Source organism: Ciconia boyciana, chromosome 1, assembly GCF_034638445.1.
Source record: "Ciconia boyciana chromosome 1, ASM3463844v1, whole genome shotgun sequence".
NCBI classification, from domain to species: domain Eukaryota; kingdom Metazoa; phylum Chordata; class Aves; order Ciconiiformes; family Ciconiidae; genus Ciconia; species Ciconia boyciana.
The window spans coordinates 2,236,497-2,262,514 of NC_132934.1; the positions used below are offsets into that span (position 1 = coordinate 2,236,497).

General features: G+C 49.1%; 1 protein-coding gene and 2 long non-coding RNA genes across 6 annotated transcripts; 2 read left to right on the top strand and 1 right to left on the bottom strand.

The window, feature by feature from the left end:
* Positions 1-1,991: 1,991 nt before the first annotated feature.
* LOC140649618 (uncharacterized) lies at positions 1,992-11,705 on the bottom strand. Of its 4 annotated transcripts, XR_012041686.1 has the most exons (8): positions 11,486-11,705; positions 8,725-9,166; positions 8,281-8,578; positions 7,869-8,063; positions 7,650-7,750; positions 6,739-6,861; positions 5,800-5,941; positions 1,992-3,120 (listed from the first exon to the last, which is right to left on the bottom strand). It is a non-coding gene; the product is annotated as an uncharacterized lncRNA (long non-coding RNA). The 4 variants fall into 4 exon arrangements; XR_012041685.1 differs by having other exon boundaries at positions 1,992-2,315; positions 7,650-8,063; XR_012041683.1 differs by having other exon boundaries at positions 7,650-8,063.
* On the top strand, positions 3,495-6,062 carry LOC140649627 (uncharacterized). The gene is made up of 3 exons (XR_012041688.1): positions 3,495-3,666; positions 5,499-5,610; positions 5,933-6,062. It is a non-coding gene; the product is annotated as an uncharacterized lncRNA (long non-coding RNA).
* On the top strand, positions 11,529-25,316 carry ASB13 (ankyrin repeat and SOCS box containing 13). Its single transcript, XM_072857068.1, has 6 exons — positions 11,529-11,671; positions 13,865-14,052; positions 14,930-15,080; positions 16,564-16,698; positions 18,048-18,239; positions 20,011-25,316. The coding sequence occupies exons 1-6, from the start codon at positions 11,629-11,631 to the stop codon at positions 20,136-20,138; spliced, it is 837 nt and encodes a 278-aa protein (XP_072713169.1). The 5' UTR covers positions 11,529-11,628; the 3' UTR covers positions 20,139-25,316.
* The last annotated feature ends 702 nt before the right edge of the window (positions 25,317-26,018 follow it).

Sequence of the window (26,018 nt, forward strand, 5' to 3'; positions counted from 1 at the left end):
TCCTGCCCTGGGCCCCGTCCCTCACCTCGGTCTTTTCCCCGGCCCCTCAGTGCCTTCCCCCGGCGCCTTGTTTTAGACCTTCCTTCAGTCCTTCAACGCCTTTCCTCATCCCTTCACATCATGCCCTGGGCCCCTTCCCTCACCTCGGTCCTTTCCCCTCAGTGCCTTCCCTCAGTCCCCCCTCAACCCCTTTCCTGACCCCCTCAGCCCCTCCCCTCAAGGCCTTCCCCCATCTTTCTTTAGCCTTTCTTGCCCCTTCCCTCATCTCCTCAGCCCCTTCCTGTGGCCCTTACCTCAGCACCTCCCTTCATCCCTCAGCCCCATCCCTGTTCCCGCTGCCCCCCTTGCCCCTCCTGGGGTGAGGTACCCTCAGGGCCACTCGTGGGGTGGCTCTAGGCCCCACTTGATGGCAGCAGCCCCTGTGCAGTGGGGTTGCTCGGTCACCCCTTTTAAATAGGATGTTTAAAAATCCTGGGGTGTTAAAATAATGTGTTGTTCCACCCAGATACTCTGCGGTTTGTTCCTCTGTTGGAAACATGGACGTGCATGGCCTGGGGGTGGACTTGCTTCAGTAGTGAGGGAGATAAATGAACATTTAAGCAGAAAAAGTAGATAAATAATCCAGTTTCCTTCCACCACCTGGGATCTGTCTAGATCACCCTGGCAGGGAGACGGTTTGTCACTTGAGTAGCTGTGTGTAAACCACTAGATCAGGTTGCTCAAAGCCCTGTCCAACCTGACCTTGAACGCTTCCAGTGATGGGGCATCCACACCTTCCATGGCTCACCATACTCGGCGCAAAACGTGTCTTCCTTATGTCCAGTCTAAACCTACCTTCTTTCAGTTTAAAACCGTTGCCCCTTGTCCTGTCCCTACAGGCTCTGGTAAAAAGTCTTTTTCCGTCTTTCTTATAAGTCCCCTTTATATATTGAATACATATATATATATAGATTAGATTGTAGCTTTCTAGCTGCACAATGGCTTCCAGCTCCTCCTTGTTACCCATGGTGGGTGCATTGGTATAGAGGCACTTCAGGTGGGCTATTGACCATGACACCTTTTTAGAGGAATATGCCCTAATTCCTCTGAGGCATTTCACTGGTGTTGGTTCCTAAGGCATCAGCAGCCCCTGGCTCTTCTCTGTTGCTCAAAACTCCATCCCCCTTGCCCACTAAGTCTAGTTTAAAGCTCTCCATACAAGTCTGGCCAGCTTGTTGGTGAAAACTCTCTTGCCCCACTTGGTCAGGTGAATCCTATAATTTGTCTCCTCCTTCCTAAACCACTTTCTCTGACTGGGAGGATAAAGGAGAACACCTCCTGTCCTCCAGATCCTTTTAATATTGCTCCAAGGGACATATAGTCTCTTTTGATGGTTCTGAGTGGCCTCATCGCAGCATTGTTGGACCCTACGTGGAATAGTAGGAGTGGATGATAATTTTTAGGGTTCACCAGGCTCAGCAGCCTCTCAGGGATGTAGCGAATGCAGCAAATAGTCAATGTTAATAGACGTTGGAGCAGGGAACAAGGCGATCTGGGCTTGCCCAACCTCTTACGCAAGGGGTTGCGGGAACACGGTGTGCCAAATTGTGGGTCAACGGTTGTGTTGCATGAACGGCCTTTTGGCCATGCTGGGCAATGACTCTGGTGGGTGCTTGGAAGGGAGCCCACCTGGGATTTCAGGTACTTTGGCAATGAGCTGTGGCTGACAGTTTGACCAGAGATCTGTGGTGCTGTGTCCGCATGGCAATGTGCATCGTGGACGCGCTGTGCTGTCACCCAGCTGAGCTAATAAATTTATGGAGAGGCTGATTCCCGACCCTTGCTGGTGTTTGCACAGCCCATTTGGGCGTCTCTGTACTCAGCTCCCCAGTGCCCAGGCTCTGGTTTAGCTCTGCCGACCCGGTCGCGTGTATTTTCGTGTGCTGGGGTAGTCATAGCCTTGGCAGGAAAGATGGACAAACGAAGGAAAAAAGGAGAAAGAACAACAAGACGACAATGTGACAGCTCACTTATAAGTCACTTATTACTCAAACTAATGCTGCAGGTCAGTAACGTGCCTTTACAGATATTTCACCCATCCTAAGAATTTGCTACCGCAGCAGCAGAGAGTGCAAAGTGCTACTACCCAGTGAAAAAACGAATGCATGGGGAAGAGTAAGTGATTTTTCTGGTGTCCTACACTCAGTTAGGGCAGTGTTGATAGCAGTCTCGTGCTCTGACCGCGTAGCAGGGTATCTCCAATTTGCCAGATCCACTGATTTTTCTAGCTCCTGCTGACATATCAAAGACTGGAATTCTTGCTGGTATTGCTGGTCCTAAAAAGATAGACTAGGAGTAAGAAAAAAGGCTTTCTGTGTTCCCATGCCATAGTACTCGGGTGAGGTGAGATGCAAATATCTTTGTGGGGTCAGTGTCCCCAGTTGCCATGTGAGGGTGTAAGATGAGCAGCCCTGTGTAACCGTGTGCCTTGTTCTAGGAGACAGGAGAAGGGCTCTGAGCTTCTGCAGCAGCTATAAGGAAGAGCAGATCCACAGTCAGAGCACCTGGATTTCCACCTCGACTGTGACTGTTCAGCTGCCACCGCCACGATGAAACATGAGTATTTTAGTATCAGGAATTATTTCTGATGAGCAAACGTAGGATTTCTGGTGAGAGCTCCTTTCTCAATGATCTATTCTCATTTCATCTATTAGAAAAACAAGGAATTTGAGGGAATTTTGTCATCGTTTTGCCGGGGAGAGTAACAGGAGCCTCTGGAGGTCAGACCATTTCTAACTGGAGTTTCTATGTTGCTGTTTGGTGCCTCATGCCTTTTTGGGCGGTGGCACGTACGGTCTGTGCAAGAGAAGAGCCCATGATCTTACTGTGGTGGGGACCTAGTTCCTGCCAATACTCTATTTTGGCTTCTGTGAAAGAATGACTCATAAAGTTCTGGCATACGTGCAAGTCTAAAATAAAGAAGTAGTCATTGGTACATCTATTTCTTCTTTTACTCAGAAAAAAATGAATGATGCCTGCAGAGGCTGTCAGTCACTCTGTGAAAGAAAATAGTTGCAATGAAATGAGTCAACTGGGAGGTGGAAGCAGCAGTTCCTGAAAATGACAGTGTCCTCTTGCTTGCTGAAAGACAACATGCAACGAAAAAGCAAATAATTAGGTTTGAAATCATTACTGGCTGTGTGGGGCAGCGTCAGGAGTGCCAGCTGCTATATGAAGTGTACAAACACAGCTTGCAAATGCCAGATGGCCTAGGACCTGTGGGCTCCCTCCCCTTTTCCTGCCACATGTGAATCATGGGACACCAGATGACATGGAAATACGTGGACACACTGAGCTTCTCTTTGGTTTTCTCCTATTTCCTTATGATATGTGGCATGAGAGATTGGTTTGGTTTTTGCTTGGTTTCCTAAGGCAACAAGGCTTGTGATCATACTATTTCTGTCTGTCTGTCTCTTCCATTAACTTTTGAAGGCATTAGCCAGTTTCAGCCCAATTTGACAGCAAGGTAGTGGTTTCACAGACTGCTTTCTTCAATTTTCTAGAAAATCAGTGGTCTGCTGGAGGACCCCTCTTCCTCTCCTGTTCATGAGAACATCCAAAGGGTGAACCATCCCCTTAGCTGCTGCGGCGGGAGTCCAGATGGGAGGAGGTCACCAGTGGCTTAAGGTAATTCTGAATAAATGTTTCCTTTTGCAGAGACCTCAAAGCCAAATTGTGAACCCCATAGCTGGCTGATGCCCAGCGTGATTGTTCTTTCATTAGCATGGCCGTCAGGACAGATTAAAGCAGGTCTAAAAGGTAAAATGCAAGCACATGGAAATATCATGGGTGCCTTTTGGGAGGGTGCTGAAAACCCCGGTGTTCCTCTGCTGCGGAGACTTTGGATAGGCGTGTCCAGAGGGAAGAGGGGCAACTGCAGAAACTGAGAGGAACTGCAGGTAAGTGGCTACAGCAGGGAGAAGAGGCGAGATGGGCTTCTGTCGCAGTGGGATCCTAGCATGGTTTTATTTCAAGATGAAGTTTCCCTTCCCAGGCAGTGCTTTCAGGAATGAAGCAGAGCAGGACTGTCCCTGACTGATCTTTTTGTTCAAGTCTCTGCCAAGAAATTGCCTGGTTTTGAACAGAAATGAGCCTGAACCAGAAGCCTCCCTAGATGCAGCATCACCAGGCCAATCTGGAGGGTCAGATAGGCCCCAGTATGTGTTGTGTGAGGAACTTCTGATGTGCTGTGGTAAAATATCAAGTTCAGAGCCATTTGGCTTGGGAAGTGTTGGCTCAGGGCCTTAACTGAAAGAGAAAGCAGGGAAAGAGAACTTGTGGCTTGTTTGACCTCTTTGGTAGCCCGTTATGTTTGGTCATTCTTGCTGGTACTCCCAGAAAAACTGCAGAACTCTTTTTAAGAGCTCAGAGCATGAAGAGTTTATGCAAAGACTTCTGGGCACCTAAAAAGGGGTGGGAGCCGGCAGCCAGCTCAGAAATGGGTGCTGCTCACCACCACAAAAGTTGAGTCCTTCTGGTTTCATCCAGGCGGACAGAAAAAGGTTTGCTCCCTCTCATTTCTGCTCTATTTTCTGTAAAGGAGTGTCAAACCAAACTGCAAGGAAAAGCATGAAATGCAAAGTCAGGAACTTCTTGACCCAAAAGTCTACTTTATTCTACAACACTGTCAAGGTGTATGTCATCTTCCATAAAGCTGTCTTGCCCCATCCTTCACTCGACTCAAGCAAAACTCCCATAATCACTTTGGGATCTTGCAGCAAGAGAACCAAATTTTGCCCAAGACCTATAATTTTGTCATATCTTTCAATAATAGGGGAAAGTCTTCAAAAATACCACAGCAAATACCATCTCCAGCTCTATACAGATGCAAGAATCCTCCAGCACGATGGTACATGTATGTGGTTTCTCTGAGAATGACTGTAACATTTACCACATGCTTTCCAAGTCTGCGGGTGACAGACAGATCGAGATTAAATACAGAGGATTATTCCTCCAGGAGAAATAGCTGGTTGAGTCTTCTCCCTCAAAATCTTCCTTCTTACCTTCCAAGCATATGCTTATCTAGAGAGGCCAGCACATTTTCCGAGCCTACCGATCTGTCAGGAGTCTTCCATCTCTTCGAGGAAATCCCAAATAACTCTCCACTTCACAATGTGCCCATTAGTGACATGCTTCTTCTTGTGTTTGTTGGAAAATGTGTTGTATTTTCATTGCTGTTGAACTCTGGTATTTGCTCACTGTATATTAATGCAGTGTACACCTCCCGCGGTAAAGCACAGGTAAGATTTTTGGTTTCTGGTTTAATTTATTATTGTGTTTGGGGTTTTTTTGGCTATTTTGGCATCTTGCAACTTCCTAAGAAACCAACTTTTTGTTCGAGTTGTGATGACAAACATTTAAATAGTTCTAGCGGCCTTGGGAAATCGGAACCAAAGTTGTTAAAACAACCAACCAACCCCCCAACAAAAGCCTCTAACAAAATCCAGTTTGTTTTACAGTGTTTTCACAACGGTGTAAAACCACACACTGCACAGGCAGCTACAAGGTCCACTCAGGAAATGAGTCAAAGATGACAAGAATGTGACAAAGTGCAGATGAGCATTTTCAGTGGTGAGCAAGTGATTTTTTTTTTCAAGTCCCTTTGCCATTTTTCCCCCCATTTTTTAAAATCATTATTGAGGTAGTTATTAAAAATTAATAGCTGTGCTGCTTACCCTATATTTTTGCAATGTAAACCTGACAATCTCTGAAGATAATGTTTTATGTAGTACTTTCTAAACATTAATTATTATTCCTTACCAGGCACAAGACTGGAGCCAGGTGATACAAGCTCTTTCTGTAATCGAAATGTTACTGTTTGATCACGGCAAAACACAAGATTGTGAGTTCGAGACTGTCCAGATCTAAACAGTATCTTTTTCTTCTCTTGCAGTAATCAGTCCTGTAGTAATTAAACAGAAGGAGCATTTGCAATCATTGTTATTATCTTCAGAGCTGATATCGGCTTGTGTGAGGCTGGAGTTGGTCATACCACTCTTATTTCAGACTATCTACAGATGCAGGCAAGTGATCCTGTTCAGCTAAGTGATATTTAGAGTGGATTGTTTTCTCTTAGGTGGAAATTTAGATTGTATCTATGGTCTGCCTCCACAACTGCTTCTTTCCCAGTTTAACTGTGCTATTTCCAACCTCTAATCTATCTCCTTCCATGTAATCCGGCATTCTCCCTACAGAAGAGCCAGGTGAGGCTGAAGAGGTGCTGGTTGGTCTCAGAGAATAAAGTTTCTCCTGCCATGAGCCACATCAGCCCATTCAGTGATGCTTAAACTCCTCCATCAGGCAGATGTTATAAATCAGTAATATCCATATTTTACAGAGGAGAAAACTGAGGCAGTGAGTGCTTTGCTGGAGGCCAGATAAGGAATTTGGGAAGGTTAAAATGCCATCGTTCTTAGCCTTCTGCTTTCAGATGTTGTGTATATAGGGATATGTTTTGAAATAGGAGCACTTACTCCTGACCTTATCAAACTGAGGCAGACACCGCTTTTATCTCTCCATATTATTGCCTGTATCATAATTTCGTTATCTACAGCTGATTAACCCCCAGCACCGTCTGAACTGCAGCTGACATTATACGCAGGTCCACAGAGTATTTCCATCTCTACCTGGCACTACCTGCTATTCTCCTGCACTAAGACGATGAGTTTATCCACTTCTTAAATTCATCCCTGGACCCACCTTGGGGCAAGAGGTGAGAGAATTTACGTGGTTTTCCGCGATCACTTCCAGCCCTGTTGTCTGTGTTTCTGTTACCGTGCTGGCATGCCAGCTCTTTGCATCTTTAAATAGGGAATGGAAACTCTGAAAAATGTAAAAACAATTACGCAGCTATCTCGTCCTGCCTTTGAGGCTGGCATGAATGGCTGCAACATACGGACGTAAAAGATAACATCTCATGTTTTGAGAGGTCCCATCCTGAGCTAATCCTCATACTGTTGCTGTTGAGTAGCAATTTTAGTTTTTATGCAGTTAGTGCAGACACGCTTGATTTTCTTACGACATGAAAGTGGCAGCAGGTCCACCACTCTGCTAACCAGAAGTTTCCCACTGGAGTTATTTAATTTCATCCTCCTGCAATGGAAAATCGGTTTTCTTCAAAATTAGTATTTTCAGGAGAAAAATGTCCACGGCTGGAAAACATTGATTTTTCCCTCAAAGCGGGGAACAAGCACAGGGTGGATTTCTATTTTAGAAGTGTAGTCACTGCAGAATAGTAAGAAGCAATAAAATTTTACTTTTTTTTTTCTAAAAATGTAATTTTAATTTTTTTTTTAAATATGGTTTCATCCTTTATCCTGCTGTGAATGGAAGGGGGAAGCAGGTGTTCTTCACCTGGCTGCGTACCCTAGAGCATAGCTCCCAACCACCTGAGAAATGCACATACAAATACAAAGCAGGAGGGCAAAATGAAAAACATGAACAGAATTGCAAATGTATGGCAGGACCGTGAAGTGAAGGAATCCTGCAGAATCTCTCCTCAGAGGAGCAGCTCTCCTTGCAGACCTACTCCTGCAGAGGTTGTTTGGGGTGAAGGGGATTTTTTTGATTGCTGTTTTTAATCCATTTCTTATGTCTCCTTGCTTACTTACTCCAGCAATTTGAGAAGGACGTCAGGGGAAGACTGCAAGACTGGGAGTGTAATAAAAGTAGGACACACAAGAAAGCTGATACACACCTCCTCTTTCAAGACCTGTATGTAAATGAGAAAAGGTTAATAACGCTATCGCACGGCAGTTGCCCAAGCTGCCAGCAGCTGTTGACAAAGCTTGGCTCCGCTAGCCAAGCGGAGTGTTTTGAGTGTGTGGTACCTTTTTGAGAGTTCAGGAAGTGCGGAGTCAAGTTGCGTTTCTCAAACCAGCACACAAATTTAACTCCTTGCCCACACAGATGCTAACCCACAGGTCTGGTTTCTCTTTGCGTGAATTGCTTTGCCAAGGCAAAACAAACATACAAGCACCAAGGCCTCTTACGAAGTCCTCATAAATATCAGCTACCTAAATAATCTGTTGGGAATTAGGATGGCAAATGCTTTGTATTTCTGGATGTGACTATATGAGTGTGGGGCAGGAGGGGGAACCTGGCAAGCAGGGGAAGAAAATCCAGGGATGAACAGCAGATAACTGCACAGCCTGGGTTCTTTCTCCTACATTTCTAATGCAAAGAACAGTAATTTAGAGATGGAGGAGGAGGGGAAGGTGGAAGATGAAGTCTGTATATTACCTGGCTCTTCGATTTCTGTCCTAGGTGATAAGATGGGAGAAACAGAGGAGAATGTGGAAGATTTTAGGGCAGTCACTGACATTTATGTTCATATTCTGAGTGTAATACACTCATGTTTGGCTCCTGTTTCCTGCAGTTTGATTGCTGTGGCTTCTCTCCTACTCTGTGACCCTGGGTAACTGATCAGCAATTTGTTGATGAGATGCAGTTGCTGCGTAGGGCTCCTGAGCTGAGGAAAGGGATGTGTTTGGAGCCGTGTCCCTGAGGCAGGCGAGCTGATGTGATGGCGACCAGATACCTGAGACACCAGCAATGCTGTTGGTGGTTTCATCAACATGATCAAGCCTGGTATGTGGCTGTTTCCTGCAGGTTCTGCTGCTGCCTCCATGTGGGCATGGTTATTTTGGAAGGTTTAAAATAAAAGATTTAAGGGATGCATCTTACCCTAGCTCCTACCCTGAGAGAGGAGAGATCTGGGGTAGACAGCAAAGTGGTAGAGAAGGGTTGCACTCTCCTGGGTGAATCAAGTGGGAATCAAGCGATTCAGGCTGTAATGTCAGCCTTGCACTGATCTTTGGCAAATCACTTCATCCTTCTGTGCTTCTGTTTCTGCTGTCTTACCTACTTGTAAATTTTGCAGAGCAGCTGTCGACAGGACAACCCAGCAAAACTGGAGAGCTCAATCATAATACAAATAAATAAGAAATGCCAGTCCTTACGGAGAGGCCAGGAAGCCCGGGTCCCTGCTCCGCGTTGCACGTGTGACATGCTGTTTCCAGGAGGTAATATCATCAATGACATAATTACCAAGGAACTCGCTCTGGTTCTGATGACTCCAGAAGAGCAGCTCACTCAGCCCTGGAACCTGGGAGGACTCCGCTGCTGTCTGGGACCCAGGGAAAATAGTTCCACCGCATTTTTGGTACACACATTGCCCTAGTTCTCTCGCCCTAGTGCTTTCTCCAGTCCGCTCCAGCGCACCCCAAACCTCCCTTTGCCACAGCAACTCCCCCAAACACATTCTCACTCGGCTCCTGCACCCCATCCCACGGCTGCACGGGTGGCCGTCCCAGCCTTGGTCCTTCCCTCCATGCTGACCCCCTTCCTTCCCCAGCTCTCCACAAGCACCAGCTCCCCAGCCCTACCTCCCGCCCAAAACACCCCATGTCCCCAGATCACCCTCCCAGCATCTCCCTGTGTCCCACACCAGCTTCATGGGCTCCTCCAGCCTCCCCTACCCCCTGTCAGCACCCCAGTCTCTTCTCACCAGTGCCACCACTACCCCCTCCCTACATGCACACCAGTGCCCCCAGGCACCCCCTCCCACAAACGCCAGCTCTCAGTCCCTCTTCATCTTCCTTCTCACATGCATGTACCCCAGTACCCGCCTCCCACACCCCAGTTACCCCCTGCCCACACACACCAGTGCCCCCAGTACCACCTCTGCGCAAACCAGTGCTCCCAATATCCCCTTCCCCACACCCCAGTGCCCCAAATACCACCTGCCCACACACCCCAGTGCCTCAGTACCCCCTAACCAATGCCCCCAGTATCCTACCTCTCCCTGTGCTCCCCTTCTGCACATACCAGTGCTCCCAATATCCCCTTCCCCACACCCCAGTGCCCCAAATACCCCCTGCCCACACACCCCGGTGCCCCAAGTACCCCCTCTCCCCACACCAGTACCCCTCCCTGCTGCACCAGTGCCCCCAGTACCCCTTCCCCCACACCAGTACCCCTCCCCATATACACTAGTGCCCCCAGTACCCTCTTCCCCACATACACCAATGCCCCCAGTACCCCCTGCCTACACACACCAGTACCTCCACTACTCCCCCTCCAGTGCCCCCCAGTAACCCCTCCCCACATACACCATTACCCCCAGTACCTCCTCCACCCACACCCTGGTAACCCCAGTACCCCTCCCTACATACACCAGTGCCCCCAGTACCCTTTCCCCCCCACTGCCCCAAGTACCCCTCTCCCCACACCAGTACCCCCTCCCCGCCGCACTAGTGCGCCCAGTACCCCTCCCCCACACCAGTACCCCTCCCCATACACACCAGTGCACCCAGTACACCCCACACACCGTTATCCCCAGTACCCCTCCCCACATACACCAATGCCCCCAGCACCCCCTGCCTACACACACCAGTACCTCCACTACCCCCCGACCAGTGCGCCCAGGAAGCCCTCCCCACATACACCAGTACCCCCAGTTGCCCCTCTCCCGACACCAGTGCCCCCAGTACCCATTCCCCCATACAACGGTTCCCCCAGTACCCCCTCCACCCACACCCCAGTACCCCCAGTACCCCTCCCCACATACACCAGTGCCCCCAGTACCCCTCCCCCTACCGGTACCCCAAGTACCCCTCTCCCCACACCACTACCCCTCCCCGCTGCACCAGTGCCCCCAGTACCCCTCTCCCCACACCAGTACCCCAAGTACCCCTCCCCATATACACCAGTGCACCCAGTAGCCCCTCCCCACATACACCAATGCCCCCAGCACCCCTCCTTACACACACCAGTACCTCCACTACCCCCCACCAGTACCCCCAGTACCTCTCTCCCCACACCAGTGCCCCCAGTACCCGTTCCCCCATACATCGGTGCCCCTAGTACCCCTCCCCCCACCCCGGTGCCCCCAGTACCCCTCCCCACATACACCAGTACCGCCTCCCCCCACACCGGTGCCCTCAGTACCCCTCCCCACATACACCAGTGCCCCCAGTACTCTTCCCCCCACCGGTGCCCCAAGTACCCCCTCTCCCCACACCAGTACCCCTCTCCCCCACCCCGGTGCCCCCAGTACCCCCTCCCCACATACACCAGTGCCCCCTCCCCCCACCCCGGTGCCCCCAGTACCCCCTCCCCACATACACCAGTGCCCCTCCCCCCACCCCGGTACCCCCAGTACCCCTCCCCACATACACCAGTGCCCCCAGTACTCTTCCCCCCACCGGTGCCCCAAGTACCCCTCTCCCCACACCAGTACCCCTCTCCCCCACCCCGGTGCCCCCAGTACCCCTCCCCACATACACCAGTGCCCCCTCCCCCCCACCCCGGTGCCCCCAGTACCCCCTCCCCACATACACCAGTGCCCCCAGTACTCTTCCCCCACCGGTGCCCCAAGTACCCCCTCTCCCCACACCAGTACCCCCTCCCCGCCGCCCCAGTGCTCCCAGTACCCCTGCCTCACCCGCCCCGCCCGGGCACTACAAGTCCCGGCGGCCGCCGCGGCCGGGGCCGGGGGCCGGGGCCGGGAGCCCGGAGGCGGAGCGGAGCGGAGGAGGCCGGAGCCGGCGGCCGCCCCAAAGCTGCCGGAGCCGGCGGGCCCGGGCCATGGAGAGCCCCACGAGCAGCGGCTCCCTGCGGGGCGAGATCAGTGCGTGGGGGGCGGCGTGGTCCGCGGTCGTGGAGTGGCGGGGTTTATGTGCATGGAGGGGTAGCGTTCATCTGCTGCGGGAAGAGACGAGGGCTGGTGTTAGCGTCGTGGTTTGGGGGTGGGTAGGGTGGTTTTGGGGGTGGGCAGGATGGTTTGGGGGGCGAGTGGCTTCTCCAAAGGAAAGGGATAAGTGGAAGGTGAGGATGCTCTCGGGAGACCCCCTGCTTCCGGGCATGGGGAATTATCATTGTTCCTCCATGAACTAACGTGCGTGTGTGATCCGAAGAGGCGGTGTTGGGGAGCTGGAGGAGAGGGGATGGCTCCCTCTTTGGAGGGAGATGGTGGGTGGGAGCCACGCAACACCCTGCAGGGCCTAAACCCTGCCTCCCCGCAGCACCTGCCTGCTGGGTTACCTCCTCAGGGCTAGAAGTGACAAAGCTGCTTGCGTGGCTGCTGAGAAATCGTGCCCCTGGGATGGGGCACACCAGGCTGGACCATCAGGCCAAGCCTGGCAGCCTCCCCTACGGATGGCCCCCAGCAAAGACCTTAGCGGGTGCAAGGCTGTGCCGCATGGCTGGTTCCCCTGGTAGGGATGCTCTCTACTTGCGTCAGGAACCGGCCGTGCTCCCCTGCGTTGTGCTGCAGTTGGTGAAGCAGAGGCGTAAGTCTTGAATGTGCAGATTTAGGAAGTCTGGCCCCGGCTGCAGTCTCCCTCCTGATCCATAACACCGGGTGTAGCCGGCTGGATGTGGGTGTGGGAGCCCCATGCGTGGGGACTGATGGTATCTGTCACGTGAGCCTGCTATGTAAGGAATTGTGCAGTAGGAGAGAAGAAATTTGAGGAGCCTGCAGTTTGCAGGTTTGGCTTTTTTGGACTGTATCATAGGCCTTTAATGAAATGCTGCTGGGGCTTGTTCTTCTTCCCAGTCCTGTTGGTGACAAAGTGATGCTGCTTGATGGCTGGCAATTCGAGGGCTTCATCCTCTTCTGACATATACCATGAGAAGCTCCAGTGAAGGAAAAACATCCTGTCCAGGGATATTGGCAAAGGGAGTGAGGATCTAACAAGCAAATAAAAAAGCCTGCACATACTGTGTGCTGTGAAAATGCTGGTACTCGCGATTCCCTTTCAGGGGGTGGTTTCGGTCCACCGTACACCTCAGCATTGTTTTATTCTTCGGGTCTGCTCCATCTTTCATAACCACTGGTTTGTGTTAGCGTTTACTGCTTTATGCTGGTAAATAAAATGCGTGTAGGGATGGAGAGAGGGATGGTCAGTCCAACTGAAATGCACGACAAGGTGTTTATTTTTTTTAAAATAAGGCAAATTGCCCTTTTTCTCCTGCTCCATCAGTGCTTGCCTTGAAACTGGGGTCTTATGGAGATGTATTCAAAGGGGAGGAACTGTAGCTGCAAGGTTTGGTTTGCCAGTGGTTTTTAGTATCGATGTTTATGCGAACAGCACCATACTGCTCCTATAAGCCCTGCTTTTGCAGGGTACCAAGGCACTTATTTTTATGGAGAGGATGCATTTATCTTGCTGAAGGTTGCATGAAAATGCATGGGGCTGTTCTTTACTTGTTACTACCTTGAAAACAAAACAGACCTGAAAGGAGATGATATTGTCAGCTAGCGCTGGCAAGTGAAGCCCAGACTTGCCCCGTGTAGGTGTAGATGCTCAGCGAAGGCATCGAAGCTAGAAACTTAGTTGTTGAAGCTTCATTGACTTTTTGGGAAGATAGTTTTTAGGTGGGCTGAGTTGCTCTCTGGAGGTGTCCCATTTCCAGTGATTTCAGATGGAGCCAGGAGGGACAGTGCTCCTAATGCTAAATAGTTAAGAGCTCGCTGGAATGAATCTGGACCTAATGAATGCTGCTCCAGTTTGTACTTGGATAAAGTTTCAAGCAAGTACAGCAAAGCATTTCAGAAACTGTAAGGGCAGAACATCACAAACAGCATTACAAACAGTCCCTGAGAAGGACAGCGGTCAACGGGGAACCCACAAACATGAAGCACCCAATTTAAAATCACATGCTGAGTGAGGGCACGGTGTGGAATAAGCTCCTCATTCCCAGCTCTCTCTTCTAGCCGTCAGCCCATGTTCCCTGTCTGCTTTTCTTCAGCACAGAGATCCATTCGCTCTGCATGTATGGTTTTATTTATTTACCTATTTATTCATTCTTTCCTCTCTAGGCTTTTGGGCCGATCGAACACCAGTTCATGAAGCAGCCAGGCGGGGAGAAATCCTGCAGCTGCAGCAGCTGATAGAGAGCGGAGCCTGTGTCAACGCGGTCACCTATGACTCTATCACCCCGTTGCACGAGGCGAGCCTGCGAGGGCAAACGCAGTGTGTCAAGCTCTTGTTGGCTGCTGGGGCCCAGGTGTGTATTCGGGTCTGATCCAGCTGGGAAGAGAATCTTGATGTCTGAAGTTATTTCTTGGATCTAAATTCTCCCCATCTTGCTCTAGGCTCTTCTTCATCACCCTGGGCTTTCTCGACAGTCAGCAGAGGATGGCAGGCCTCTTCAGAGGGTGTTTGAGCTTGATGAGGACTTAAAAAACTGCCTGGAAGTCTTTCTGTCTCTCCCCCTCTCTCCTCACTGACTATGAACAGAGCCCAGGGTGACTAGAAATCTAATTTAGATGACTCCAGTATCTAAAGCTAGCTGGGTTGAATCAAGGGGCCAGAAGGGGAGCAGGGGACATGTAGCTTCCAGAGGGGATTTATATGTATTCTTTTGTTTCTTCTTCTATTTCTTTAATTTTATTATGGAAACAAAAATCGGCTAAACAGAGTCTTTGCATATAGCTGGTGATGACTGTCTTCAAGGGCTTGTGACTCCTTACACGCTGAAGACAGCTGTCCTCAGAGCAAAGCTGGTGAAGTGGAGCACGTGTGCGCTCTGTGGTCCTTCTCAGTGCAAAGTCAGCCAGCTTGGCTGAGTCTGCTGATGAAGCTGGGCTTTGCACTAAAGCAGACGAGGAATTGCATTGTGTTACTCAGCCGCAACGCTTGTAACCTTCAACAGGAAAGAGGTAGAAAAATATAACGATAGAAATAACAGCCTAAACTTGTGACATTAATGTACATCTGTGCCCTGAGAGTGATGGGAACATTCATGCCAGGTTGCTGGCAGTAGCAATCAACTTTTTCCTGAGTCCAGACTATTTCTAGAGTTAAAAGAAGTGAAAACATAGGCAAGAGGGTACAGCCACACAGCAGCCTGCGGGTACCTGACATTTTTTTCTACCTTGAAGGTGGATGCCAGGAATATCGATGGCAGCACTCCGCTCTGCGACGCCTGTGCCTCTGGTAGCATAGAGTGTGTGAAAGTGCTGCTGTCCCACGGTGCCAAGGTGAACCCTCCCCTTTACACAGCATCTCCTCTCCACGAAGCCTGCATGAATGGTAAGCCCACGTGGTCTTATCTTTGCATGCTTATTTGCAGCTTAGAAAAAAAACCAACAAAAGCAGCTGCCAAGTATCTTAAATTGACCGTAAGCTGTTGTTGCTCATCAGACCATTACAGTGTGCAAATATATCAGCCTTACGTGGGCACAGCCCCCTTTGAACGCAGAATGCAAAGCACTGTGGTATCAGATGAATAAAGCCATCCCTTGTGTTGGGTGCTTTTATCCCACGTGACAGACATGGGATAAGATGTTAAGCAGGTAAAGCACCAGCTTCTTGGTGTTCTGTTAGAAAACCTTGAGCCAAACCAGTAGCTTTGCTCTTGTGAGCAGAGGGGAGTTTGCATCCTTTCCCTCTGGTCCAAGTTGAGATGGGATAAATTGTTCTGATTGAGACACAAGACCGTCTTAATCAGGTGGTCCTGTCCCAGACCCCTTCTGGTTGTTCAGAGCTGATGGATGAAGCTGTCAGGTGGGAAGAAAGTGCCAGGGACGGTTGGGCAGCATTGCTGCCTGTACTGCTCCTTGTCCCTCTCTCAGCCTTTTCCAGCTGGAGGGCTGGTCCAGGGGATAAGAGAAAATTACAGGGGCCAAAATAATGTTCCAGCTGGCACGTGCCAGCCGCTCTCTGCTCCCCCCATCCTCTACTCAAGCCCCTCCTGGATGTTTGGATCTGGATTACGGAGCAAGAGCAAGCATCAGGGGTGGCTGTGACAGCAGCAGAGGCGGGGTGAGCGGCAGAGGGATATTAGAGTATAATTCCAACCCTGAACTTACACTTGCGTGAATGCAACAGCAGGAAAGCCAGGATGTGAGAGCGGCAATGTCCCCGTTAGATGATCGTGACCAAATCTCTTTATCATTTTGTGCCTCAGTTTCCTCTTTGTAAGATGTAATACCTCCTCTCTCCTCCCCTTCACTGTTTTTGCTATATGCTGTCCTGGACAGAGTTTCCCTTCGACTCTGAAGGCTGTGGGAGACAGCATTTTTGACAAACAGGTAGTTACTTAAATACATAGCTGTGAGCTCGTGCTTAGCTTTTCCTCATTAAGCCTTTTTCCTAAGGCTTGTTGATAATGACTGCCTGCTTTCTGTTAAGTCGTGTTATTAGCATTGGAAAAAGTAAAGGGGAAGTGGTCTTGAAGGTGATCTAATCCACCCAGAGCAGGGTCAGCAATACAACCACCTCCACGAGCAACGGGCAATTTAGTGCAAACCCTTGTATTCAGGTTTGTTTGACCTGACTCCCTGCGAGACCTGTTAGCTCTAGCTCAGTGCCCTGCAGATGTGACTCTATTTTTTGTGCCCTGGTCTCAGTCTCGGTCCTACAGTGTATTGTGTTGGCTCACAAGCATTTCTATTTTGCAGCCGTCACCCCAAATATTAAACAGGCTGTTTGTGAATCAAGCTGTTCTCAGCATGCCATATGGTCCCATTTGAGCTGGGTTCTTTCTTTTGACTTGGATTTTCCCTTTCTAAAGGTAGCTCAGAGTGCGTGCAACTCCTCATCGACGTCGGTGCAAACTTGGAGGCTCACGACTGCCATTTCGGGACGCCCCTACACGTGGCCTGTGCCAGGGAGCATTTGGACTGTGCAAAGTTGCTGCTCAAGGCAGGTATGGCAGCCACAGGCTTTGCTTCTAGATGGGCAGGAGACGGTGGTGTCTGTGCGCAGAGTTTCCCTCCGTGTTCCGCAGTGGCATTCTTGTCGAAGAGCGTATTCATTCACAGCATAATATAGATGACAAAGGTGAAAGGTTTTGCCTTTACCTGAGCAAAGCTTAATGCTTAAGCATTTTTTCAGCGTATGCCTGTCAATATCCAGTTTGTGATGTTCCCAGTGACATTCCCCTTCTCTTACTTTAATAAAATTCAGAACTCTTCAGCCCTGTAGAGCAAAGTTTCAACTTCTTCCCAAAAGTGGTATCAACTGGTGGGCATACGTTCAGCTTTGGAAGCACAGTCAAATGGTTTTGGATAGGTGTTAGGGAGAGATGTTAGGGTTTGATGTTGTACTGAAAACCAGGGATGAAGTCACTTCATACCTCAGGGAGATCTCATTAGTGTTATGCCTGGATGAGTTTGCTAGATGTCCACGCCAACGTTCTGTGCTCCAGGTTTCACATCCCAGTTTTCTTGCTGCTAACTTTGGGGGAATTTGGAGTTGTACTTCTTGTCTTTGTGCTTACCAGGAGGAGATTTGGCTCAGGGGTGGGGATTTGTTCAGTGAACATTAGTTGTCTAAAAATTACACATCTAAGCTAGTTTGTTTCCAGCTGCTCCAGTTCCCTGTCTTGGGCACCCATTAATTGATTGCCCAGAAATGCCTGTTTCTCCTTGTTAATTATAAGGGCAGTTCAGTGTGGCTACACATATCTAAAAGTCAGTTGTTTGAATTCATTGAGGTTCATCTCACCTCTGCTGAACAAGTCCGTTGATGAAAAGCAAGCAGTTGTGGGGGGGTTGGAAGGACCTTTTGCTGTCAGCTTATAAAAGCCGAACTTTCTTAGCAAAAACATCTCTAAAACTTGATCCTGCAGTAGTGTCTGATGGTGAGCTGCCACATCTCGTGGGTCTGGGGTATTTCTGTTAACAAAGATGTCACTGTTTGCCTTGAGTGGGAGCAATCCATTAAGATGACTGGGAATGGCTCTTTGCTGGCTTTGGACAGCACAGATTCAGGAAGTAATTCTGAGCTTCACACTCAGCAGCTTATTTACCCAGTAACATAGACTAAAATCCTTTCTCTGCAAGGAAAACATAAAGCCAGAGAAGAAAACTCATGCATTGCCAGCATCGAGAACTTGTTCAGAAGTTTGGTTTCCTGTTTGTGCTGTTTTGTTTGGATCTTGTCCTAGCTGCTTGTGCGTGTTTTAACAGCATTTTTTTCTCCAGTCAAACCACTCCTTATGTTTGGGTCAAGTGAGGCTTTCATGAACAGGTTTGTTTTTCTTTCTGGCCTCAGGGGCGAATGTGAACGCTGCTAAACTTCATGAGACAGCCCTCCACCACGCAGCAAAAGTTAAAAACGTAGACCTGGTGGAGATGCTGATTGAATTTGGAGGAAACATTTATGCAAGGGACAACCGAGGAAAGAAGCCGTCGGATTACACCTGGAGCAGCAGTCCCACAGCAAAGTGCTTTGAGTACTATGAAAGTAAGTGAGATATGATCCCCTGCCCCATGAATTCAGTGACTGCCAACTCCATTACACCAGATCATGATTCTCAGTCCACTTTGATTTGTAGATCCCTGATCATCTTCCTGTGAAGGTATAGAGTTCTTGGTGGCAAACGTACAGCAGCTGGCCATAGGCTAGCTCTGCTTAATTGTGGTTGAATGACAGTGGTAAGGTGGTTCAAATCATGCCCTCACTGAATTCATGTCCCTCTTGTGTGTCAGCATCAACGTTTGTGCTTTGGTGCATTAAGTCAGGTCAAGGAAATTGCCCAGTTGAAAACTCATTTTATTTGGGTCAGGGAACGTGTTAAACTTTAGCTGCACTGGCTGTCTGATTTTGGAGGAGACATTTGACTGAGGTCTGAGGATGGCTTTAAGTCAATCTTTGTCTTGCTTACCCTTAGAGGAGTAATTCACAGACCTTTCCAAGCATTTGCAGACTGTTGCTGCACTAGATGATCCTAAACATCATAGAATCATAGAATGGTGTAGGTTGGAAGGGACTTTTAAAGACCATCTAGTCCAACCCTCCTGCCATGGGCAGGGACATCTTGCACTAGATCAGGTTGCTCAAAGCCCATCCAACCCGACCTTGAACACTTCCAGTGATGGGGCATCCACATCTTTTCTGGGCAACCTGTTCCAGTGTCTCACCACCCTCATCATAAAAAAATTCTTCCGTATAGAAAGAAAAATTTATTCTGTATAGAAGAATAAAGTATTTTCTGGCTTTGCGATCCTTTGTGTGGTGTGCACCTTATAGCTCCTTCTCCCTCTGACTTCTCTTCTCCCTCTAGCAGTCTCTCCTCCAAGTTATTCATTGCTCTCTTTTCTTAGAGAGCAGTGAAGTGTGCTGGTCTGGCTGCAGCTGAGCTGGCTGAAGAGATTGAATCTTACATGCCCATAAATACTCCTTATATCTTGCCAGAGTTTACTGCCCTCTAAACCCAGCTGTCAGAACTGCACGTGTAGTTGCTTTTCAACGCAGACTGTTGTAACAGTACTGTGCTAGCTTTAATAGCATTTTTTTTCCTTTTGATTCGTATCATTAAATTCGGGACTAGATCCCGGACAGATGCAGATCTTGGAGGCTGGTGATTGCAGAGGCTGTGGGGCTAGGGAGAGCAGCTTTTTAGGACTGACTACTTGCAGAGCAATGTGCCCGATTGTAACTTTGCATCCGTGCATGAGCATCAACACCTGGCGTCGAGGCTGCGGGCTGCAGATTTTGGGCTGTCTGGAAGGGGCTTGGGGAATTTTATTGGAGCTCTCAGCCGAATGTCGAACGAAAAGGGTTAACGCAATCCTTAGATAGAGAAACGGAGTGGTAGAGAAGTGTTGGAAGTAGGTTTTGTTCCTACTTGTACAGTGTTGCTGAGGTTTAATACAGCATCACTAGGGGAAATCTGAAAGTCTTGGATAGCCCCAGTGGATCAGAGCAGGTGATCCAGTGGGCACTGTTGGCCTTTGGGGGATGCAGGCGAGGAAGGGAGCTGGGAGAAGCGCGCTGCAGCTGTGCTCACTGTTTCTGGCGGGATTTGCATCGGGATGAGCCTTGAGAGAGCACTGCAGTGCCTTCCTTGGGCCTGGGTGCTGTGGGAGGTCGAGCGCTTGTAAGCAGAGCCAGGCTTGTGATCATGGTAGGGGTGATGCCAGGCGTCACCCTCCTGGGAGGTCTGTGCTCTGCGGGAAGATCAGCCGTCTGCTGAGCTGCAGCCCTAACTTTAGATCCTCTTTTCTCATTTTAGAAACGCCTCTGAGTTTGTCGCAGCTTTGCAGAGTTACGGTGAGGAAAGCCGCCGGGCAGCGAGCACTGGAGAAGATTGCCAAGCTAAATATTCCTCCGCGATTAATCCAGTACCTGTCCTACAACTGACAGGGGCGAAGGTGGCCGGGAAGGACGGTATCTTTAGCTCCCGCAGTATGAAGTATCTGTCTCTTTCTCTTCTACCTCCCCCCAAGAAACTAATTTTAATTTAAGCAAACTGGTGTAAATAGTATTTATGAGGCAGCACTTCCTCTTCTCTGTGGGCAAAGACAGGCTCAGGCAATGTGTAGCACTGGCTTGAAGCTGTAACCTCTCCTAGGGTGATCTGTTAGACTGTCACTGTGTTCGAGGCTGTAGCGCTCGCTCTTTGAGCGGGATTAATCTTGCCTAATTTTACCTGTCTCTAGCCTGAAGGCATCTCTGTTGATCTAGCCAGGCTCCTTTTGCAGTCAGTGAAGAGGAATAGATACTTCTGGAGCATGATTCATCTGTCCTGTTTTAGATGCCCGTGCTGGGATGATACAGTATGCCTCAGGAGCGCCTGTCTCCACTGACTGCAAAGGGATTTAGAGGTGATACCCTCCGATATGGACGTCTGTGTTTCTGCAGTGGGAGTGCTGCATCCCACCTCTGTGTTAATAATTCAAGTGGCAACTGCCTAATGCCAAGGGACAAGGCTTGAGAGGCCCGCGTGCTCTAGCTGGAGGCAAATTAAGTCCCCAGCAAGCTCAGGACTAATTAGAAGCACTGCAACTGGTTACTGACTTTCAATGAACTTCAGTGGGCTTTGGCTCAGCTGTCAGCAGTGAGGACAAACTGCTGACATCCCCAGATCAGGGTTGACTTTGCCCATGCTCCTTCCTCGCTGAAGGTGAGCCAGCTCTTACTGTAGTGTTCCTCTAGGGTATCAGCTTGTCTAATTTTCAAGCCCAAGCAGGAAGCAGGTCTCTCTGCACATCCAAGGATGCTTCCCTCCAGATGGCTGGTCCCAAAGAATATTTCTCCACTTGCTCTGAGCCACTGTGGTCACTCTGTTGGTTTTATGTGCAATAAGTGGCAGAGCTGCTGTCCGGTGGTGCCTGAAGTACAGCAAGGGCATGTCCCTTGTGTAGTGGTGCAGCAGATCCCTGTGGTGTATACCCACACGTGAAAGGCAATAGGAGGGCTGGGCTCTGCCTTGGGTTTTGAGATTTTTATTTTTATTTTTCCCCCTCTGAGTTTCTCTCTCAATGCTGGAGCCTCTCCAGAGGTTGGCAGCGGGAGCCAGCCCCGAGCCGTGTGTTCGAATCCTTTGGCTCCAGCAGGCGTGACTGCAGCTTTGTCCTTTGGTGATTTAAACTTTCAGGGTGACATTTGTATAAGCAGAGCCAAAATTGTCGTCTACCTTCCAGATGAGACATTACGTGTTGTCGGAAGGCAGTAACCTACAAGATACGTGGTACTAAGGGAGTGGAGTTCCCTGATGCCCCCGTGGCAAGTCTTAGCACTGTGATGAGAACAAATTCCTCCTCTGAATGACAGCAAATGTTACGAAATCCGCTGCGTAACGTGGCATTGCATTGAGCTAACTCAGGGCTCTCAACATCCTTCATGCTGTGAAGTAACACTTGAGAGCAAATGGTTGCTTGCCTGCTGCCTGCAAGTGCTCCCCCAGCCAGCACGATGGGGCTTAGCCTCGGGAGGCAGGGGGAAAATAGCATAAGCACAGGGTTAAAGAGCTGACGTGGAATTGAATGCACTTTAATGGTGACCAGCAAATCACTTTGTTTTTTAATTTTTGGTTAGGTTCATTCCCCCTGCACCCCTTTGTTGGTTTTTTTTTGCTGTGCAGTATCATACAGAACGGGACAGAAAAAAATTCGAGATCCTGCTCTTTGGGGAATTGTCTGTTTATAATTCTTGTGTGATTTTTGTGTTTAAAGTATCAGAAATGTGAATTTGCCAAGAAGCTCAGGGAAGCCCTAGAGATGTTTATTGTGGGAGTCATCCCCGTGATTGATAGGATAAAGGTTTTGTATTGTAGCTTTCAAGAGAAGCTTCCTCTGCCCAACATGCATGTCCTTACAGATAAATATGTATTAGGAAAGTGCACCTTTTGGTAATCTGGGGTGAAAACCTTCCCTTTTGGTTCAAATTCAAATCCCTTGTTAGGCTGCTTTTTTAACATTGCCTAAACTGGTGAAATAATGAAATGGTAAAGTCCAAGTTTCCAATGTAAAAACAAAAGACTCCTCGAACAACCAAGAATAAAATTACAAGTTCCTATTTATGTCATCTTTATTTTTTTCCTCTCTTTTAAGTCACCTCTCTGGTAGGTTCTAAAGTTTGGTTATTTTTTTTTTTAATCTCTTTTAAGAGGTCCTGCTGATCAATGCATGCATCCAGGAAGGACTTAACCGAGAGAACTAAGCACCTCTTATTTGGTGGCAATAGCCAGACTCGTTCAGTAGCAGTTTTCTTAAGACATCTGCTTCTTATGGCCATGTCTGGAGGGAGAGGTGTTCCAGGAAAGTGCTTTGAGAGCCGATGAGCTAGAAAACAACACCCAAGTCGTTCCCCAGTGTGCCGTGGTACTGAGGCAGGTTGCTGGATCATGCCATGGCTCTTTATGACCTGATGGGTGTTTACTTGTGCATTTCTGGGTTTCTAAACTGCAAGTGAAAATTGAGATTGAGATTCTTTTTAATCTTTTATCCAACCTGTGTAGCTCTCAGTTCTTTTAATCCTGTAGGGACTTCTCAGCCAGTTGTAAAGCATCTTCTGAGCTATTTTACAGCTCAGAGTAAAGGCAAAGTAGCTGCCAAATTAAACTGATGAGATGTTTTGGCTTCCTTTAATATCTCAGACTGCAATTTTTGTGGCAGTTAGCAGTTACTGCATGAGTAGTGGCATCATCCTTGCCGCAGGTATAGTCTGGATAGCTGGGAATCACTGCAGCCATCCCAAATTGAGATGCAAATAAGAAGCTTTGGAGATAACATTGCCCTAACATGGGTTGGGGGCTATGCTGGCGGTCAAATTTGAATTACAGTCTCTCCTCTCCTGGTGAATCCCTGAGGGTACCTCCACTTACTAATACAAGAGGCCGTGGCAGGTCATCGGAGAGCCATCCCCAGCACTGCGCTTCTGCAAAGCCATCGCACCGTGATGCCCTGCTTGACACGAGCCACAGAAGTGGACGGCTGAGTTTCACCCACAAGACATCCCAGAGGCCGTGGGCACGCTTGTCCTGTATCCCATTAACCCGTACGCGTCTCTCGTTGCACCATCGCATTGCAGGTATTGGTTGGGAAAGGCAGTTGTGGCTGCCCCCAAGAGATTCCTCCTCTGGTTATTTTTGCACTGCTTGTGGTTTTTTTCTTGCGTGTATAAGAAAGAAGGTCTCAAGAGGACCTTATCTTCTGGAAGTTTTATGCATCTCGCCTGGGTGATGTACCCTCTGGCCACGTAGGGTTGACTTCTCTCAGTTATGGGTTAAAAAACTTGGAGATCCCAAACACCCAATTCATGCTTAGTTTATAGGGACTGGGTGCCTTTGCTGTTTCAGTGGCAGCCGAAGGACCCATGGGTTTGCAAAGAGTTTGGGGATTGCTGAGAATGAAAGAGACTGTCTAAATCCCCGGTATTAAGTGAAATTCCTCAGCTGCCTCTGCTTGGGTTACACCCTTTGCTTTAATTTTATGTCAGATTATGGCTATTATTTGACTTCCTTCACCCTTTAATCCACATGTCAAATCAGGGCATGAATCCAATGCAAACAAACCCAAACCCACCAGGCCAGTCCTGCTTTCATCCATCTCCTTCCCAGGCTCCCCAAACTGCAAACCCAGTTGAGCATTTTGGGCCACCTCCCCTCTCCTGTGGGTTTCTCCGCCAGCTTTGCTACGGGCCCAGCAGCATGGGGAGTGGTCTGAAATAACCCCGCTGCTTCGGGGAAGCCCAGGTGAGAACAGGGCTTTGCTTTCATCCGTGAAAATCATCTTTTGGACAGTGAGCCTTGCTCCTGGGCGCTGCCGGTTGCTGCTGGCTGGGCTTCTTAAGGTCGGCTCGCGAGCAGGGAGCTTGATTGTAGCAGCTTTTCTCCAACTATGTGAAGTTTGTCCAGAAAAAACAAGGTGTGACTGAAGCCGATGCCTTGGAAGAAAGCCTCATGGCGCTGAAGAATTAACTCCTTGTAACGCCAGCAGCCGTTGCTTTCCCTGGACGAGGCGGAGAGGAGCCACCCTTCCCCTCTGTGCACGAAGGAAGGATTTGTGTTGTTGGTTGTAGCTCCCCAAGTCTCGGTGTAAAGAAACGACGGTGAAGGGAAGACATCAAATACAAACAGGGTTGGTGTTCTTATTTTTTAATATCTTCAGGGGACTTTGTACAAGAGAGCAAGCCCCAAGAGCTCCCCTAACTTTAGCATCAGAAAACAAAGACCTCAGTGTCCTCTGGAAAGTGGCATCTGAAGATGAGTAATGCAGTGGTTGCATCATGTTTAGGGCAAGCATGAGCATGAAGTGTCTGTTCTACCTCTTGATTTAAAAAAAAAAAAGCCCAAACGCTGAAGAGCTTGAGTATTTACCTGAGCTTTCGCACACCCTGTTCATCACTTCCCTCCTTTCTTCAGGGGAACGAGCGATCTTGCAGGCACTTGCAAGAAGATGGCGCCTGTTCCACACGCTTGAGTGGGAGCCGGTGTAAACCGAGTTGGGGGGGTCTCTGCTGACTTGCACTTGCTTGAGGTCCAGCCTTGGGCAGCTCGGAGGCTGGTGAATGTCCCGTTCCCTGGCCAGAGCACCGGTTGGGGTTTTTAAGGTTGTTATTTTCAAACTTAAAGCCAGCACCTAAATCAGCAGCAAGGTAGCAAAGCATAAGGGAGGAAAAAAAACCAAACCCCTACTGATTTCTTAGGACCTGTAGAAACCTTGACTACTTCTATGTGGCACCTTTAGGTTTGCCTATGCTGTTTGTTAACCTCAGGCTCTCCTCCCTGCATGCCACCGGTGACAAAAACCTCATGTGCTGCAAAAAAAAAAACCCAAAAACCCCAAACCAACTCACTTTTTCACCCACCAGCGTAGATGCAGCTTGTGCTTCGGTAGGTGCCGTATAACTGTGATACCCTGATGCTTCTCTGGGTTTAGGCACCGAGGCACCGGGCTCAGAAAGCGTTGACCCCTGTTTGGAAAGAGTACAGCACCCAGCGAAGATGCTATTTGTATTTATACCCGATTCTCTGATTTTTAATGGTTCCTAGCACGCCGTGGCAGTAAGATTTGGGCAGGTGCGAACGTGCTGGAGTGTTATTCATGATTAAAACTCGCTCTGAAAGGTTTCATCTGTGCCTGACTGTGTTTCTTCCGTAGCCGGTTGTGGTCGGGGTGTGGGGTCTGTGCAGGAGCCCTGCCAGCTCCTCTTGCTTTGTCAGCCTCATCCCTAATGGCAACAAGGCTGCGGGCAGGCAGCGCGTCAGCCCATGGCTTTACAGACCTGTGCAACCAGCCGAAATTACCCTCCTGAGGATGAACCAGCCCAGGTCTGTGCTGGCTGGCTGGCCACGTCCAAAGAGTTATAGACAATGGCTCAATGTCCAAGTGGAAACTAGTAACAAGGTGTGTCTCTCAAGGGTCGGTACGGGGACCAATACTCTTCAATATCTTCATTAATGGCATAGTGGGATTGACTTTGCAGATGACCCCAGGCTGAGTGGTGCAGTTGATTTGCTAGAGGGAAGAGAGGCCATCAAAAGGGACCTTGACAGGCTGAAGGAGTGGGCCCATGCAAACTCCATGAAGTTCAAGAAGGCCAAGCACAAGTTCCTGCACCTGGGCCAATCCCCAGTATCAATAGAGGTGATTGAGAGCAGCCCTGTGGAGAAGGACTTGGGGGTACTGGTGGATGAAAAGCTGGACATGAGCCGGCAATGTGCACTCGCAGCCCAGAAAGCCAACCATATCCTGGGCTGCATAACAAGAAGCGTGGCCAGCAGGTCGAGGGAGGTGA